Source organism: Garra rufa, chromosome 10 (genome assembly GCF_049309525.1).
Source record: "Garra rufa chromosome 10, GarRuf1.0, whole genome shotgun sequence".
NCBI lineage: Eukaryota > Metazoa > Chordata > Actinopteri > Cypriniformes > Cyprinidae > Garra > Garra rufa.
This window is the reverse complement of record NC_133370.1, coordinates 3,780,984-3,801,436: the sequence shown is the minus strand read 5'-3', so window position 1 is coordinate 3,801,436 and position 20,453 is coordinate 3,780,984. Positions and strand designations below refer to the sequence as shown.

The 20,453-nt window shown below is 32.3% G+C and overlaps 2 protein-coding genes across 2 annotated transcripts in view; one reads left to right on the top strand and one right to left on the bottom strand.

The window, feature by feature from the left end:
* The window catches only part of LOC141343817 (regulator of nonsense transcripts 1-like), a 31,293-nt gene extending 18,690 nt beyond the window's left edge, over positions 1 to 12,603 (bottom strand). The window contains exons 1-9 of the mRNA XM_073848475.1: positions 12,453 to 12,603; positions 12,303 to 12,356; positions 12,118 to 12,137; positions 11,805 to 11,964; positions 11,505 to 11,657; positions 10,956 to 11,150; positions 10,326 to 10,403; positions 8,634 to 8,703; positions 7,717 to 7,818 (exon numbers count right to left, since the gene is read on the bottom strand). Coding sequence (XP_073704576.1) covers positions 7,717 to 7,818; positions 8,634 to 8,703; positions 10,326 to 10,403; positions 10,956 to 11,150; positions 11,505 to 11,657; positions 11,805 to 11,964; positions 12,118 to 12,137; positions 12,303 to 12,356; positions 12,453 to 12,603 — 983 coding nt within the window. The remainder of the gene's footprint in view (positions 1 to 7,716; positions 7,819 to 8,633; positions 8,704 to 10,325; positions 10,404 to 10,955; positions 11,151 to 11,504; positions 11,658 to 11,804; positions 11,965 to 12,117; positions 12,138 to 12,302; positions 12,357 to 12,452) is intronic.
* A 7,078-nt stretch (positions 12,604 to 19,681) lies between these two features.
* On the top strand, positions 19,682 to 20,113 carry LOC141343581 (cortexin-1-like). The gene has a single exon (XM_073848148.1). It carries the CDS (start codon positions 19,682 to 19,684, stop codon positions 19,946 to 19,948), a length of 267 nt encoding a protein of 88 aa, XP_073704249.1. The 3' UTR covers positions 19,949 to 20,113.
* Positions 20,114 to 20,453: the final 340 nt, after the last annotated feature.

The window sequence follows — 20,453 nt, the reverse complement described above, 5'->3', positions numbered from 1 at the left end:
TAGTTTAACGTAAAACTGATTTATTTTATTTTGATAATATATATATATATATATATATATATATATATATATATATATATATATATATATATATATATATATATATATTAGAAAAAGTATTTCCTTTTTAGCAGTGAAACATAAAATTAATGGAAAGTGGATCATGAAATTGAACTGTACAAATTAACCTAAAACCTAAAACATTTTTTAAATGTAAAATATTTTAAATGTATTTTAACTTAATTTTAATGTTTGAGTTTTTTAATTGTTTGTATTTAACAATTAATGTATTTTTATTTTAAAGTAAAAAAAGAACATAATTGTATTTTTGTATTTTGTATTGTATTTTTTTATATTACTGAAATCTAAAATCCTAAACCTTAAGATCTATTTATCTCTATTATTGTATTATCTGTTTAAAAATATAGGAAAATAATCTCTTTTTAATATATATAATTTTTTTTTAATTTTAAATAAAAAAAATATATTTTTTTATTTAATATATAATTAATGGAAAGTGGATCATAAAATTGAACTGTGAAAATTGACTTTTTAATTTTTTTTAATATTTTTAATTTAATTTTAATGTTTGTATTTTTTGTAATTAAAAAGATAAGAAAAATATTAAATAAAATTGTACATTATTTCATTTAATTTGTTTTATCTATATCTGTCTATCTATCTATTTATTTAAAAATATGTTTTTTATTTTAATGTTTGGATTTTTTTAAATTAAAATGTATTTGTTTTAAAAAAAAAATCTTAAAATTAAGGAAATATAAAATTATGAAAAGGTGAACCAAGACATTGACAAAAGTTAAAATCGAAAAAAATATTCCTCATGTTAAAGTCCTCCACATACTGGATCAGAACTTTAGGTTATAAAAAATTTTGTGAGAACATTGTTTCTAAAACATTGAAATGTCCAGTTTTCTTTTAACAATATTTAAAGCTTACAAAAACATTGTAACACAATTTTCTTACCCAAAATGCAATATAACATTATTAGAACATTTATTTTGAATATTTAAAAAATGTTCAAATGTACAGAATTCTTAACGTGATTGTAACATTATTTAAACGGCGATCAAAATTTAAATCAGAAATTTTAGAATTTTTTAAAACATGAATCAGATTTAGAATACAGTTTACAAAAACAATCCTTAGAATGGTCATCAAGAACAAGTAACATAATATAAACATTCTGATGATGTTCAGAATGCTTTCTCTCAATGATATGAGAATATATATCAAATGTTATTAAAGTAATAAGATCATTCCATAACTATTACTTTAAGAATGTTTAGTCTGAACATTTATATAATTTTGTAAGAACATTGTGAGAACGTTCCATGTTAGCTGGGAAGAATTCTTTCAAATATATCTAAAAAAGTTGTGTTTCTTGGCAGAATGCAGCTTGTTTACGAACGTGTTTAAGAATACAGTGCGAGATATTTCAGTCCCTCCATACATGTCACATGATCGTGTGTAGACGGGAAACATGAGTGTGAAAACGCTTTCCGTTGGGCTTTGGGTCTCGCAGGCTTTGACCCAGATCACAGCAGGTCACAGACAAGGACGCTATGCAATATATATACTGAAATCAGGTTGAAAAGCTGAACAAAATTACTTTTTTAGGGTCATTGCATGTGCATTCATTCTGTATCGTGTAGTTTATAATGTTTCTTTATAGTTCAGTGCTCAGAATGAATGAGCATCTCTCTGTATGACACCCTGTTGCTTTTATCTGATGAGAGGGTTTCCTCCTGAAGTAAATCTGTGTGAACCACAGCCTAAATTTTACTGCAGCTCAGTTTTATAAAGGAATTATAGAGTCAAAAACATGTGAAAGACAATATGATGCAAAACCTCATGTATTCCAGCATAAGACAGGAAGGTTTTTGCTGCTGCTGCATGGTGTATTTTTGGTCATTCTGTTGGGAAAAAAGATGCAATAAAAATGACAGCTGACATGGAAGCAGTGCTGTCCTCCGAACTCATGCAGAAATGCTCACGCTGCAGATATAAGCAGGAAATATAAGAATACAATCTAATACAAGATATTAACTATACAGTTGAGTTCAGGTTTCAGAATCTGCAATATATGAATTATTTTACCAAAATAAGAGGGATCATACAAAATGTATGTTATTGTTTATTTAGTACTGACCTGAATAAGATATTTCTCATAAAAGATGTTTCATGACCCTGTTCAAAAGTTTACATACACTTGATTTTTAATACTGTGTTACGTGAATGATCCACAGATGTGTTTTTTGTTTTGTGATAGTTGTTTATGAGTCCCTTGTTTGTCCTGAACACTTAAACTGCCTGCTGTTCTTCAGAAAAGTCCTTCAGATCCCACAAATTCTTTGGTTTTCCAGCATTTTTGTGTATTTGAACCCTTTCCAACAATGACTGTATGATTTTGAGATCCATCTTTTCACACTGAGGACATCTGAGGGACTCATATGAAACTATTACAGAAGGTTCAAACACTCACTGATGCTCCAGAAGGAAAAACCATGCATTAAGAGCCGGGGGTGAAAACTTTTGAAAAGAATGGGGATGTGTACATTTTTCTTATTTTGTCTAAATATCATTTTTTTTTTTTTTATTTAGTACTGCCCTTCAGAGGCTAAATAGGATAGTTATAAGTGGACTTCTATGGTGCCCGCGAGTTTTGCATTTTAAATGATCCCAGACGAGGAAGAAGTGTCTTATCCAGTGAAACGATGGGTGTTTGAATCTCTATTCTTTAAAGATTAATCAGCTCTAGTATATTGGTTGATCGCTTGTGTTACATAAAAAAAAAAAATGTCTAAAACTGATGCAGTAGCCTAGATTTAAAGCAGGTGCTGTTCAGGTCGCTGTCTTTATTTTTCCGCCATGGGGTGAGAACGTAATTATTACGAAAACGATTATTTATTTTTGATAATTATTATTTTATTTCAGTTAGTTTTTCAATAAAAGTTGTTAGTTTCATTTCGTTCTAGTTTTTCATTTATTTTTACGTTTTTATTTTATTTCAGTTTACGAAAATGTTTTCTGATCAATAGTTTTAGTTTTCGTTTACGAAAATAACTTGTGGAGGGGTTGCCCTTTTTTCAGTTTCAGCACATGCCCCTCAAAAGGTCTGTGCACGGCCCTGCCCTAAAGAACCTTTCAGTCAACAGTTCTTAAAAGAACCATTTTGAAGAACATTTTAAAAATATAAAGAACGTTTTCTGCATTGGAAGATTCCATGAATGTTCAAGGTTCAATGCCAATGAAGAACCTTTATTTTTAAGAGTGTAGAATGGGAAAAATACTTTGGAACCAATGGCTACGTTGAGGGTGAACAACCAGAATTTTATTATTTGGGTGAACTGTTTGTTTAATTCAATGTGTTATTTGTCATTTTCAGTGTGTCAGCACAAATGCATGTTAATTAGAGATTAATTTGTTCTATATTCATTTTTTATTTATTTTATTATCATTTTTATTTATTCAATCGGCTCCAAACGATCCCAGCTGAGGAAGAAAGGTCTTATCTAGCGAAACTATTGGTTATTTTCTATAAAAAAAAAAAAAAAATAAATAAATAAAGTTACAATTTTGGACATAGATTAAAGGAGTGGTTCACTTTCAAAACAAAAATGTACAGATAATGTAGTCACCCCCTTGTCATCCAAGATGTTCATGTCTTTCTTTCTTCAGTCCTAAGGAAATTATGTTTTTTGAGGAAAATGTTTGAGGATTTCTCTCCATATAATGGACTTCTGTGGTGCCCACGAGTTTGAACTTCCAAAATGCCATTCACCATTTGAAGCAAAAGCACTTACTGGAGTACAACAAAGCTGTAAAAGCATGTTCTTTTCTTTTATTTGCACCAATAAAGTCATGCAGTTTTGAAGTATTTTGTCTAGCGTCAATTATATCGTCAGTTATATCGTTACCGCAAATTTTGCTATTTATATCGTGATAAAATTTTTTGACCATATCGCCCTGCCCTATTCACCACTGTTCCATCTTTTGGCCGTTTGTGGGTAATAGCTCTCACTGTGGTTCGCTGGAGTCCCAAAGCTTTAGAAATGGCTTTATAACCTTTTCCAGAATGATAGATCTCAACGACTTTCTTTCTCATTTGTTCCTGAATTTCTTTGGATCTCAACATGATGTGTAGCTTTTGAGGATCTTTTGGTCTACTTCACTTTGTCAGGCAGGTCCTATTTTAGTGATTTCGAACAGGTGTGGCAGTAATCAGGCCTGGGCATGGCTAGAGAAACTGAACTCAGGTGTGATAAACCACAGTTATGTTTTAACACTTTTTCACACAGGGCCATGTGGGTTTGGATTTTTTTCCCCTTCATTAATCATTAAATCATTAAGGGGGCCAACACTTCACTCCACTGTATCTAAACATCCTTAAAATAAGATTGACATGTTTTCAAACAATATGATTTCTGACAAAAGGCTAGCAAAGAACTGGGCAAGTTGTCACTTGCTTTATGCATGTATTTTTATGCATATCATTATTTGCATTTAGCTGAAAAATAAGAGTTACATATTTTGTATGATAGGCCTACATTTTTAAACTGCAGTGTAAAAAAGTCGCATTAGCAATTAAAGAAAAATTAAGCAAAATATGGTCAGGTTTATCAGTTTTACTGGTAGTCCATTCTATGAGGAATTTGTGGGTATAATATGCTACAGTTTACTTTATTTTGCTATCCTCAATTACATAAACGAACTATAGTGTCCTGCACGCACTAGTAAACACATATGTGACCCTGGACCACAAAACCAGTCATACGGTAACATTTTACAAAACTGAGATGTATACGTCATATGAAAGCTCAATAAATAAGCTTTCTATTGATGTATGGTTTGTTAGGATAGGACAATATTTGGCCGAAATACAACTATTTGAAAATCTGGAATCTGAGGGTGCAAAAAAATCAAAATGCTGAGAAAATCACCTTTAAAGTTGTCCAAATTAAGTTCTTAACAATGCATATTACTAATCAAAAATTACATTTTGATATTTATAGTTGGAATTTTACCAAAAATCTTCATGGAACATGATCTTTACTTAATTTCCTAATGATTTTTGATATAAAAGAAAAATCAATCATTTTGACCCATGCAATGTAATTTTGGCTATTGCTACAAATATACCCCAGAGACTTAAGACTGGTTTTGTGGTCCAGGGTCACATATCAAAAATTATATCTGATGTCTGAATCATTTTTGGTTTGTCTGTAAGAGCTTTCTAAAGTGAATGCCAAAGACTGTACCACAGCTAACAAAAATGTTTTAAAAATGTTTTGCATTCCCAATAAGTTATGGAAACGTTACTTATAATAGCTGGACGCCATTGAAACCAGAAGCCAGACCCATAAAATTTACAAAAGGCTGGATAAGAACGTTCCATAAACATTATTTTAATGATTCGTCCAAACATTTACACAACCTTTAAAAAAGTGGGACCGGGCTGAGAGTCTATTCCTCACAGCCTCGTTTTCATTCATGTTGAATGGCGTCTAACCTGATTAAGATTTGCCGTTAGATTTGATTAGTTGTATAAAGGCAGATGGGACTGGGGTCAGCTGTATCTCAGAGCCCTGGGTGTTTCACTCTGAGCTAAAAATACTTTATGACAGCAGATCCTTTGTGTTTTTCCATATGACCGCAGCACATTCACAGCTGCTCCCAAAGGAAAACTCACACAATACCTGAATTATTGCTCAGGAATCAAATCAGACAGGCGGAGATTCATCACCGGAGAGCAAAGCCTAGACAATTATCATGAATGAAAACACCTTACTGTAAGCTGTACCAGTGTTATAGTCATTTATAGACAGATTTTAGATTACAGTTAGTTTACAATCAAATGCAAAGATTGTTTCGCCTATATATAATTTAATAATTTAAATTAAAAAAGCAAGTATGAAAATTTCTATGTTTACAGCTAGTAATATGTGACCCTGGACCACAAAACCAGTCTTAAGTAGCAAACATTGTATGGGTCAAAATTATCCATTTTTCTTTTATGCCAAAAATCATTAGGATATTAAGTAAAAATCATGTTCTATGAATAATTTTGTAAATTTCCTACCATAAATACAAAAGTTTGGACACACTTGATTTATTTTATTATTATTATTTTTACTATTATTATTATTATTTTAATTTTTAATTTTTAATCAAATATTAATTATTTTAAAAAACAATACAATGTTTTTTTGTTTTTTTTTGGTTTGATTTGATTTACAGAATATAAATTCTCAGTTTTTTTTAAGAAAAACAAACTGAGAGTCATTCCTTGGCACAATTTGTATTTGAAAATAAAATAAAATATATTGTATTTTTATTTTTTTTTTTTTTACATAATTAACATTCGACTAAAAAAATAAAAAATAAATAAAACATTAAGTCAAGTGTGTCCAAACTTTTGACTGGTAGTGTATATCAAAACGTCATTTCTGATTAGTCATATGCATTGCTAAGAACTTCATTTGGACAACTTTAAAGGCGATTTTCTCAATATTTAGATTTTTTTGCACCCTTCGATTCCAGATTTTCAAATAGTTGTATCTCAGCCAAATAATAACATTCCATATCGATGGAAAGCTTATTTTTTCAGCTTTCAGATGATGTATAAATCTCAATTTTAAAACCCTTTAATGACTGGTTTGTGCTATATCTATATTCCTTCCTTTATACAGCCTACGTTTTGTATTTTGTCTTGATTTCCAGTAAAAATATCTAAACATCTTTAAAACAAGACTGACATGTTTTCAGACAATAATAGGCTAGCAAAGGACGGGGCAAGTTGTCACTTGCGTTATGCATGTATTTTTATGCAAATCATTATTTGCAGTTAGCCAAAAAATAAGAGTTACATATTTTGTATGATTTTTTATGATTTTTTTTCAAATTTGATAACATTTTAAAAACAAATATTTACAGATTTAGAGGCAACAGGCATTTTTCCCAAATCATTTACAAAATCCATCAAGATATTTTCTCAATATATTTAGATTTTTTCCCAGAGATTCCAGATTTTCAAATAGTTGTATCTCAGCCAAATATTGTCCTAACAAACTATACATCAATGGATTTTTTTTAATTTATTCAGCTTTCAGATAAAGTATGAATCTCAAGAATTTCAAGAAATTGACCCTTATGACTGGTTTTGTGTTCCAGGGTCACATATATCTGTTTAACAAAATACTTCTAGAGACCTTCACTTGAAAAACAAATCTATATTCCTACTTTTTTGTGTGTATTTTGTGACGTTTTCCAGTAAAAAAATATCTAAACATCATTAAAACAACATGTTTTCAGACAATATGATATCTTACAATTGTAAAGACCGGGGCAAGTTGTCACACGTTTTATGCGTGTATTTTTATGCATAAGCCTATCATTACTTACAATTAGCCGAAAATAACAGTTCTATATTTTATACGATACCTTTTCCATTTTAAATAACCGTTTTACTTGGATATTTACAGATACAGCTGTGATTGAAGATTATTTTTCCCCTTTTCTCCCAAATCATTGTCAATAAACAAAAGGTTTCCGTCGTGACAACTTACCCCATAGTGAAACAACCCCTGGGAAATGTTTAAAAGGTTTCACTGCGTGACTTTACAGAAGTTTGCTTTAAAACATTAACTCAACAGAAATATTCACTCGAGTAAAAGTGTGACAACTAGCCCCGGATACATGCACGCGTAATCGCCTGCGCGCTCAATCAGCCAATCGCACGCGAGCGCGTGAGGGATGATAGTGAGCGCGCGCGGGAGAGCTGCCAGACCTGCACGCGCTCTGGACCGTCAACATGGGTATGTTATGTTTTCATTTATTAAACTTAGTTTTTGATTAGATTTCAAAGCTTTCAATAGTTTAAAGTATCATTAAAACTGTTCGACTAATTTATCTGCCAATAAATGAGGAATATTATAGCCTACATGCGTGATTTGTGGATTTATAAAGTCGATTTCACCGTAAACAGAAAAGATAATTGATAACACTTGTGGACGCCTGTATGTAAATGCATTGTAAAGATATTGTAGATATCTTCAGCTTATAGTCAGCTCCCAAGTACTAAGGATGTAAGGATGCCTACTAATACATTTGGAAGTTGACAACAGAATATAATAATTAGCCAGTTTATAGTGACTGTATTGACTATAAATGCTCTGTTTATTGTGTTTATTGTCATATATTTTTATCCAGAGGTGCTCCAGTCAAGTACATAGACAGTAAACAATGATTTATAAATAGTTTGTGAGTGGATCGATCAGCTCTGCTATTGATCGGTGTCTATTTCTGCACAGGCAGGATTTCCTGCAACTATAACAACCTTTATAACATTTATTTTGGATGGTTGTTACACCCGGCTCAATGATGTAACATAAAGGGAGACGACACAGGCGAAATAAAGTTAAACGTAACATTTATTATCCCAAAATTAAAGTAAACATAATCAAAACATCAGTAGGTCTAATCAGTGTGAAAAGCGAATGAATGGATGCAGTAAGTGTTGTCAGTGATAGTGAATGGATGCAAAACAAAACATAATGCTACAAATTGGAGCGCAGCTCTGGCCAACTGCCCGAGGAACAGCGGCCCTGACGAACTCTGGCAAGGTGTTTAAATAGGAGCGATGACGACCATCAGGTGCGCTGAAGTCACGCCCCAATCTCAATCCTAAAAGAAACAAAAACACCTAAACCAAAACAGGGCAGTCCTAACACACCCCCCTTAAAAAAAAAAAATCCCACATAAAAAAATTTAATTGTAACATACATACGTATGGATTGGAAGTAGGACAAGTCACATCAATTGGAGACAAAAAACCATCACGTCACTCCGCCAGAGGGGCACGTGACAAAGTGTCCGCAAAACATTCTCAATTCCCTTAATATGTTTAATCGTCAAGTTGTAAGGCTGGAGGAAAAGTATCCACCGCATTAATCGTTGACTCGGACTCTGCAATGAGTGAAGAAATGTCAAGGGATTGTGATCCGAAAAAATGACAACTGGGGACCCTCCCCCCACATATACATCAAAATGTTGAAGTGCCCAGATAAGTGCTAGAGTTTCCTTCTCAATAACAGAATAGTTCAACTGATATGAATTAAATTTGCGTGAAAAATAACTAATTGGATGACTAAGACCATCAGAATGAGTCTGGAGTAAAACCGCTCCGGCTCCCACATGACTGGCGTCAACTTGAATCTCGAAAGGAAGGCCACTTAAGGGCGCTGCTAACACAGGAGCAGCTGTCAACAACAATTTAACATTCTCAAAAGCTTTTTGACAATGTAGAGTCCACTCAAATTTAGCAGAGTTCTTTAAAAGATTAGTGAGGGGACAAATGACTGATGAAAAATTGGGGCAAAACCCACGATAGTAACTGGCCAGACCAATAAACCGCATGAGCTCTTTTTTAGTACAAGGCGTAGGAAAATTCTCGATCGCGCTCACTTTGGCACGCAAAGGGCGCACCATACCCTGACCCACTTCCTTGCCCAAATAAGAAACCGTTGCCCGTGCAAAATCACATTTAGCTAAATTCACGGTCAAATTAGCCTCTGCTAAACGTTTAAATAAATCTCGTACCCGTGTCACGTGTTGATCCCAACTATCGCTGTAAACTATAACATCGTCCAAATAGACCGCGCAACCTTCCAAACCAGAGACTACACGATTCATTAGTCTCTGAAATGTAGCAGGAGCGTTACGTAAACCGAAGCTCATGACAGAATAAGAATATAGCCCTGAAGAAGTTATAAAAGAAGTGATTTCCTGTGCCCGAGGTGTCAAAGGCACCTGCCAGTACCCTTTAAGTAAATCAAATTTACTGACATATCTTGCCGAGCCTACTTGATCAACGCAATCCTCCATTCTCGGGAGGGGAAAAGCGTCAGGTTTAGTGATTTTGTTAATTTTGCGATAATCCGTACAAAACCTGTCTGTTCCATCCGGTTTTCGAACCAATACACATGGCGAAGCCCAGCTCGAACAGGACGATTTGGCAATGTTATTCTTCAGCATATACTGAATCTCCGACTCTAACTTAACACGTTTTTCAAAAGGGACTCGATAAAAACGCTGGCGTATAGGTGAAGCATCACCCACATCCACGTCGTGCTCTATTAAATGAGTTTGTGATGGAACGTCCCCAAACAGTGACGAAAACTCATGTATCAACTGTGACAATTCCGCTCGCTGCAAAACAGACAAGTGAGAAAACAAACTCTCCAAATTTTCCAGAGTCTCAGAATTTTTTAATCGAGGTTGCACTACAGCATCGTCTAAAAACTTACCCCCTTCCCGGTCTCCCACAGAAGACTGTCCCAGCGCATCAGTCACAGGACTGACCACCGCAGATGATTTAACACCAACTGCTTGACAATCACGGGAGAAAAAAGGTTTCAGCAAGTTTACATGACAGATTTGGGTTGTTTTCTTTCTATCTGGAGTTGCAATTTCATAATTAAGATCAGACAGTGCACGCACAACAGTAAATGGTCCCACAAATTTTGCGCAGAACGGAGAGTTCACTAAGGACAGCAATGCCAAGACCTGATCCCCAGGACTGAATACACGCCTTTCAGACCGACGATCAAAAAGCTTTTTCATCTTAATTTGTGACTTCTCCAAATTTTCCCGTGCTGTTTGACCAGCTAAAAACAAACGTCTTTTAAAACCATTCACATAGTCAAGCAGACTTGTTGGTGGCTGTTTACCTTTTAACTGATCGCTGACAACGGCAAGCGGACCACGCACCTTGTGTCCAAAAACTAAGTCGTTAGGACTAAAACCCAAACTAGACTGCGTGACCTCCCTTGCGGCTAACAAAAGCCACGGAAGCCCTTCCTCCCAGTCTCGATTCAATTCGACACAATATGCACGCAAAAGAGACTTAAGTGTTTGGTGAAATCTCTCCAACGCACCTTGACTCTGAGGATGCTGTGCGCTGGAACGGTTATGTTGCACTCCTAACTGCTTTAAAATCTCTGCGAACATTTTTGACGTAAAATTCGTTCCCTGGTCACTTTGAATGACCTTAGGGATGCCAAAGATTGAGATGAATTGAGACAGGGCTTTTACTACGGATCGCGTAGTGATGTTACGCAGCGCGTAAGCCGCTGGATAGCGAGTACTTTGACACATTACAGTCAAGAGAAATTTACTTCCCGATTTAGAGGGAGGTAACGGACCAACACAGTCTATTAACAGATATTCAAAGGGCTGCTCTACTGGAGGAATTGGACACAATGGGGCCGGTTTCAATGGTTGATTAGGTTTTCCGGTCACTTGGCACGTATGACATGTTCTAATAAACCGCGAGATATCTTTTTTCAAAAGCGGCCAATAAAAGTGTTGCAAGACCCGTGCATAAGTCTTTTTTACACCCAAGTGACCCGCTATATCGCCATGAGCCAATTGAAGTACAACATCTCTGAATTTTTCAGGTACAACAACTTGAACCAGTGACTCACCACCGCCATCCTCATTTGGGGCAAGCCACTTACGCAGAAGCACCCCATCATTGATGAAGTATCCAGTCGCGGCACTCTCTACCTCCTCCGGTGGGAGAATAGCAGCGACCAAACTTTTCAACCCAGGATCATCCCTCTGCGCGTCAACGAATTCTGCACGAGAAATTTTGGACAAGAGAGACAATCCAGGAACAACCGACTTAGCCGGTACGCAAGTATCATACAAGTTAATGGTCTCATCATTCAACATTTTTGTCTTAGACCGCGTCACAACACAAGACACATCTTCGGGCAACTCACGACATTCCTGATCGAAAAAAGATGGGGTGACAATCGGTGAAGGGGCCATTACTGGCCACACACACTCCCCGGCCAAGTTATTTCCCAAAATGATCTCCACTCCCTCCACCGGCAAAGAAGGGCGCACTCCCATAATAACTTCTCCGTTCACTAACTGGGACTGTAAAACAAACTTGTGCAAAGGAACAGACAACGTTTGGAGTGCAATTCCTCGGATCAAAACATTCTTACCAACATATGAACTGGATGAAAATGGAAGTATGGAATCCAAAATAAAGGACTCTGACGATCCAGTATCTCTCAAAACTCTTACCGGTACACTCTCATGTCCCTCTAAAAGAGAAACACACCCTTTAGAAATAAATGGTGCATAACCTGTGTTGCATTTAATTGCGGAACAATTTTCTCTTATCATGGACAGGTCTTCCATACAGCGTGCAGACGGCGCATGCGGCAAGCAAGTAGTCAGAAGTACAGGCGCAGAATTTTTATTCTTACCACGTACCTGTTTACTTTTAAGTACAGGACACTCATTCTTCCAGTGCCCAGCCTCTAGACAATAACGACATGTAGAATCAGATATTACTCTGTGAGAAGGTGAACAACGATCAATTTGTTGTGATTGCTTAAAATGAATGTTTCCATTACCCCGATTCCCATAACCAAATCGGTTTTTATGAGTCAGAACGAAATCATCTGCTAATGATGCAGCGTCCACGGCAGTACGAGGTTTGTTTTCATTAATATACACAGCAATTTGATCAGGAACGATGTTTTTTAGTTGCTCAATAATCATCATTTCGCGTAACTCACTAAATGATTGTACGTTAGATGTTGTACACCAGCGATCAAAATGATTACTTAACTCTCTTGTGACTTCCACGTGTGTTTGTCTCTCACTTTTTCTCCAAGTACGAAAACGTTGGCGATAAGCTTCTGGAACCAGCTCAAAGGCTTTTAACACCGCAGATTTTACACTACCATATTTTTTCCTTTCCTCTACGGAAAGAGCAGTATACGCCTCTTGAGCTTTTCCCACTAATACAGATTGAAGCATAACTGTACGGTCGGTCTCAGGCCATTCCCGTTCATCAGCTATGCTTTCAAATAATGAGAAAAAGACATCCGGATCTCGCTCATTGAACGCAGGCAACAATTTCAAATTATTAATGAGATTAAACGAACAATCTGCGCGATCAGCAGGTGACCTGCTCTCACTTTGAAGTTTCAAACTCTCAAATTTTAGCTGAAACTCTTGATTTTGTCGTTCTAAAGCTAATTTTTGCTCATGTTTCAATTTTTCAAACTCCATCTCACGTTGTTTCATCAAGTCATCTAATTTAAGCTTCTCTATTTCTATTTCACGATCACGCATCTCTTTTTCGTGCAACTGTTGCATCCCAATCAGCTCTTTTTGCTGCTCAAACGACAACCCAACAAATGACATAGACTTCTCAGCTGCGGGATTAACCCCAGCTGTTACTCGTTTTGGCGTGATTGGTAAAATCTGAAGTTCACACAATTTAGCTCTAATTATTTCTCTGACCTCATCCTTTCGCAATCGCTTATCAACGCCCCTTAATTCATATTGATCGACAATTTCCCATAGCTGTTTTTTCGAACACAAATTCAATAGCTCATCCGAGGGAGCTTTACAAAATTCCTCAATTGATGTCATTATCAAACCTTCAAAAATGATCAATTACTATAACATAATTCGACCTATAACCTACTTCCAATTACAATTCACTCAGGTAATTCTTACGGTCACAAACTGTGTACAATTTCACGACTTCCCCACCTAATCCTAATCAAACCTTCTAACTAACTATTCCTAGTCTTCATGCGCTCCCAAGAGTCAAGCCCTTTGAAGCACCCAAATACCGCTGGCGTGGAACCGAACAGACAGTTCGGAGCAACACCACGGCAGTGCACTTGACCCAGAAGCCGCACAAAAATAATAAACTAAAACAAAAAAACAACGCAAAGCGCTGCTACAACCTAACTGGGGAATATACACAAATACACAGCTTTAAACCGCAAGAACTTACCTTTTCTGAGCTGACTAGAAATACCAAAACCGACGCTCCAACAAATATTTTCGCCTCATGGTCTCTCCCACCCAAGTAATTAAACGAACAAAGTTTAATAAACAATCAGTTTAACGAAATCAAATCAATTTAAATTAGACGAGCCCCCATATGTTACACCCGGCTCAATGATGTAACATAAAGGGAGACGACACAGGCGAAATAAAGTTAAACGTAACATTTATTATCCCAAAATTAAAGTAAACATAATCAAAACATCAGTAGGTCTAATCAGTGTGAAAAGCGAATGAATGGATGCAGTAAGTGTTGTCAGTGATAGTGAATGGATGCAAAACAAAACATAATGCTACAAATTGGAGCGCAGCTCTGGCCAACTGCCCGAGGAACAGCGGCCCTGACGAACTCTGGCAAGGTGTTTAAATAGGAGCGATGACGACCATCAGGTGCGCTGAAGTCACGCCCCAATCTCAATCCTAAAAGAAACAAAAACACCTAAACCAAAACAGGGCAGTCCTAACAATGGTTTACACATATTTGATATGATAAAAGTTATTTGTAGATGGAAAATTATTATAAAATATTATATCAAATTATTATACCTCAGTTTTTTCCTAGGAACCCACGAACATGTTTTTTTTTTTCTGAAACTGCTTTTTACATTCATGATGATCACCATTAGGCTATTAAGTAAACATCATTTAGATATTTTGTAAATTTCCTACCATAAATATATCAAAACATAATTTTTAATTATGCATTGCTAAGAACTTCTTTAGGCAATTTTCTCAATATTTAGATATTTTTGCAGCCTCAGATTCCAGATTTTCTAATAGTTGTCTCATTCAAATTTAATGAAACTTTTAAAATGGAATGCACAAAATTAGTAGAAAACAGATTCACAGAATTTAATCAAAATAAAACTGAATTTGAGAAAAATAATAAAACATATTTTATAGCGCTGCAAAATTTTTGTTCAACTTTTGAGAAATTGCCGTTAAATCGTGTAGGTTTCATGATTTCAATTAATTAGACATGCTTTTTGATTAATATTTTTTAATATAACCATTAAAATAGAGTATAGAAAAATTCAAAACGGAATCCGGAAAAATTAAAATGAATTTGGAAAAAATCAAACGAAATTTGACCTTAAGTTTGTTTCTTGCATCTATGTTCTTATTATTAATAAAAATATTATTAAAACAATATTTAAGGAATATTTACCAGAAAATGATTTACCAGAATTTATTTACAAGAAAACTGTAAATACATAAGACAGTATTTCTGAAAAAAGTAATAAATAATAAATAATCCTTTATAAAATCTAATAAATCTTAAGTTTAAAATTAATTAGACATGCTTTTTGATGAATGTTATTTTTTAATGTAACCACTAAAATAGAGTCTAGAAAAATGTTTCTCAAAAATTCGGAAAAACGAAAAATTTGTTAATTTGGAAAAAATAAAACAACATTCATAGGGCCCTATTTATTTCATTTGCGTCTTTGTTTTATTGTATTTGACCTACAGTTTGTTACTTGCATCTATGTTCTTATTATTAATAAAAATATTATTAAAACAATATTTATGGAATATTTACCAGAATTTTTTTTTACCAGAATTTATTTACAAGAATAAATACACAAGACAAAACAATTTTTACATTTCAATTTCAATTAATTAGACATGCTTTTTGATGAATATTATTTTTTTTATGTAACCATTAAAATTCCAAACGGGAAAAATGGAATTTTAATGAATTTGGAAAAATCAAACTGAATTTTTGGGATAAAACTAATTTCATAGGACCCTATTTATTTCATGTGCATCTTTGTTTTATTGTATTTGACCTTCAGTTTGTTACTTACATCTATGTTCTTATTATTAATAAAAAAAAATATTAAAACATTATTTAAGGAATATTTACCAGAATTTATTTACAAGAAAATTGTAAATACACAAGACAAAAAAAAAAAAAAAAAAAAATGGAAAATCAAATTAATCTTTATAAATTGATTTATTGGTAGACATTTGATTATTACAATTGAACGAAACTATATAAATGGAATGCAGAAAACTATTAGAAAAGAAAATTCACAGAATTTGATCAAAATAAAACTAAATTTAAGAAAAATAATAAAACATTTTATAGAGCCTTAAAATGTAATTTTTGTTAAACTTTTAAGAAATTGCTGTTAAATCTTGTACCATTCATGATTTTGTAATATAACTATTAAAATAGACTAGAAAAATTCAAAACAGGAAAAACGGAATGCAGAAAAATAAAAAGAAACAATTAATTAATTTGGAAAAAATAAAACATAGATTTATTTATTTATTTTTCATATTTAATATTTGTGTCTTTGTTTTATTGTATTTTTTCCTTTAGTTTGTTACTTGCATATATGATATTATTATTAAAAATAATAAATATAATAATAATAAAATAACAAAAATGACTATATCATGCATGATATAAATTGTAATTGTAAAATAAAATGACTTTATCATAAAATAACATTTGGCTTTTTCCTTTTAGCTCTTATCGAAGTTGCAAAGATCTCTCTTTTTATTATTTTATTCTTTTTTAAAGGGGGATGAAATGCTTTTTTTAATAGAAAAAAATAACTATAACCTCCATTTGGATCATCTATTATTTATTTACTTTACCTGTCGTTCTCTGTTTTTGTTTAGTAGTAGTCTCAACAAGATATTTAAGTCGTCTCGTATCCGATTCAAAATTATCTTATAGTATCCTGTTATATAAATCCTCTCTTGAGGCTGTTTGATAACCAAAGCAGAGTTTAGTGTATCTGACCTATTCTTTCCTTATTTGTATATATAGCTGCCCTTTGACCCGCCCTTAACCCTTTAGTTATTATTAACTCAGCTGTCTTTGGGACAGGAATCATCTGTCAGCACACGCATCCCGTCCTAATAAAGTCAGACGGAGTCAGAGCCCGTAAACCCTGGGAAAACCATCCCATCAAAGTGCTGACCTGTCCACCAGGCCTTGAAATAAAGTTTAACTAGAACAGTGGTTCACTGTTATACAAGCTTTGCGTTTTAATATTCCTGACGGATCTGCTCTTCTCACGCCGTGCCGAAGAGGTGACCTGATTTATTTCTCTTTTATGTGGCCGTTATTGATCCGCAATGTTTTGAGATCCCGATCGACCCAGATTTACGTCTTTCTCTTTATTCACAGAGCGGCGTTTCCTGTCACGTTCCTGCTGGAAATAGAGGCTTTTCTCTGTCGGAGCTTTCAGCAATTATCTCGGACACCTGAATATGAAGCTGCGAGTGCAATTAGCCAGAGAAGAGCGTGTCACAGCATGTTTACCGTCCATATAGACAGCAGCGCAAGGTCTGTCTGAGCTCATTGAAGATGTGGATGGAGTTTGCATATTGTTGAGATTTGAGCTTGAATGGAGATCCTGTTGCATCGTTCTGATTTCTCATTGCATGTACTTGTGAGGTAAAGTAACTGCTTATAATACATCATTCTAGAGGAAATGTTACTGCTCTTTTAATGCAAAAGACTTTGTTTTATTTAAGTCAAGTTTGTCTAAATAAAATGAGTCGATAGTTGTCATACAGTAAGGTTATAGCGCTCAGATTATTGGATGAAAAATTAGTTTAATGTTTTTTTTAATATATTTTATTAATTTTATTAATTGTATAATGGTTTTAAATGAATTTAATATTTCAGTTTTAAGTTATTTTCGTACACCATGTTAAACTAAAATAAATAATTCGAGCTTTTTTATTGTATTTTATTTCAGTTAAATTTGATTTTACGTAATTCAATTTTTTACAGCTTTAAAATGAATTAAATATTTCAGTTTTGAGTTATTTTCGTACACCATGTTAAACTAAAATAAATAATTTGTAAGTTTATTTAATAAAGAATAAATAAATTTAACAAAAATATTTATTTTATATTTGAATGTAATAATTTTACAATATTTTCATTTTTTATTTTATTTTAGTTAAATTGTATTATATTTTAAATAATGACAATTGTATAATGGTTTTAAATTAATTTAATATTTCAGTTTTCAGTTATTTTAGTACACCATGTTAAACTAAAATAAATAATTTGAGCTTTTTTTGTTGTATTTTATTTCAGTTAAATTAGATTTTAATTAATTAGATTTTTTTTACAGTTTTAAAATGAATTAAATATTTCATTTTTAGTTATTTTAGTACATTAGGTTAAACTAAATGAAAAGTAATTTATTTTTATTTTTTTATTTAAGTTTATTTAATAAAGAATAAATAAATTTAACAAAAATATTTATTATTTTATACTTGAATGTAATATTTTTACAATATTTTCATTTTTTATTTTATTTTAGTTAAATTATATTATATTTTAAATAATGACAATTGTATAATGGTTTTAAATGAATTTAATATTTCAGTTTTCAGTAATTTTAGTACACCATGTTAAACTAAAAGAAATAATTTGAGCTTTTTGTTGTATTTTATTTCAGTTAAATTTGATTTTAAGTAATTCAATTTTTTACAGCTTTAAAATGAATTAAATATTTCATTTTTAGTTATTTTAGTACATTAGGTTAAACTAAATGAAATGTAATTTATTTTTATTTTTTTTATTTAAGTTAATTTAATAAAGTAAAAAAAAATAAAAAAAAATAAAAAAATATATATATTATTTTATATTTGAATGTAATATTTTTTACAATATTTTCATTTTTTATTTTATTTGAGTTAATTTGTATTATATTTTAAATAATGACAATTGTATAATGGTTTTAAATGAATTTAATATTTCAGTTTTCAGTCATTTTAGTACACCATGTTAAACTAAAAGAAATAATTTGAGCTTTTTTGTTGTATTTTATTTCAGTTAAATTTGATTTTAAGTAATTCAATTTTTTACAGCTTTAAAATGAATTAAATATTTCATTTTTAGTTATTTTAGTACATTAGGTTAAAGTAAATGAAATGTAATTTATTTTATTTTTTTATTTAAGTGTATTTAATAAAGAATAAATAAATTTAACAAAAATATTTATTATTTTATATTTGAATGTAATATTTTTACAATATTTTCATTTATTTTATTTTAGTTAAATTGTATTATATTTTAAATAATGACAATTGTAAAATGGTTTTAAATGAATTTAATATTTCAGTTTTCAGTCATTTTAGTACACCATGTTAAATTAAAAGAAATAATTTGAGCTTTTTGTTGTATTTTATTTCAGTTAAATTTGTTCATCAAGTTAAACTAAATGAAATTAGAAATGCTGCATTTGCAACTAGCTGAAATAAAATTTAGTTTTATGTTTTTAAAGTTTAATGTTTTTTTTATATTTTAATTTATTTTATTCCAGTAACATTTAGTTTTATTTTAAAGTTAAATTAATTTAAATAAAAATAAATTAGAAATCCTAACTTGACAACTAGCTGAAATAAAGTAAGTTTAATGTTTTTAAGTCTTATTGTTATATTTTTTATATTTTAGTACACCAGGTTAATCGAAAAGAAATAATTTATTTTAATTTATTATTTAATTAATTTTATTTTATAGTTAAAATGAATTATTTCAGTTCAGTTATTTTGAAATAAAATAAGTTTAAGGTTTGTAATGATATTTTTCTTTATGATTTTAGTTTCAATAAAGTATAATAACCCTGTCAGGACAAACAAATGAGAAGCATGAGGTGTCTCAGTTTGCTCTCCATTTAATCTCATTGTCATGTAAGAGAAACAATTGAGCTCTTTCTCATGTGATTTTTCATCCCATGGGATCCTCCCTTCCTCAGAACCTGGACTCGTTTCATCTTAAACTGAGAAGATGAGTGAAAGCCCTCTGATGGAGTACGAGCTGCCATCTCTGGCTCCCGTCTCGGGCCCCGGGGCCACGGCGGGGCTCCTGCTGGCTCCGGACACCGAGCAGATCACAGCGCTTTGTTTCGTGGGACTCCTGCTGCTGTTTTTGGTGTTTCTGCTGGTGCGCTGCTTCCGGATTCTTCTGGACCCCTACAGCAGCATGCCGTCCTCATCGTGGACTGATCATAAAGACGGTCTGGAGAGGGGACAGTTCGATTATGCGCTGGTCTGACAGAACAATTACAAAACCGTATGTTCGACTGAGAGCTGGAAGAAGTACAACAATCTAACAAAACTGGTCAAAAACATATTTAACCTCCAACAAAAAGGTGAATTATTTTATTATAATAATAAAATTACTAGAATGCACAAAATAATGTTTTAATTCAATTATTAAATATATATCTGACAGTTTTGACCTAATTTATGCTAACAATTTTTTTTAGTAATTTCCTTTATTTTGCTTACTTTTTTTTGCATTGTTTTTCTTTCAGTTTTAGTATCCATTAAGTCAAATAAAATGTTGTCTTTGGCAACTAGCTTAAATACAATAAGCTTAATTTTCAATATTTTATTTTATTTCAGTTAAAATTTAATTTTTTTATTAAATATTTAACTTAAGAAATATTAAATACATTTAATAAAATATTTTATTTATTCATTTTTATTTTAATATATTTTTCAATATTTTCATAACATTTCTGCCCCAGAATGTTCATTACTGGAGTGCACAAAAT

Excerpts from the sequence above, each read along its gene's own strand:
- LOC141343581 (XM_073848148.1), top strand. The coding sequence starts at position 19,682 with ATGAGTGAAAGCCCTCTGATGGAGTACGAGCTGCCATCTCTGGCTCCC.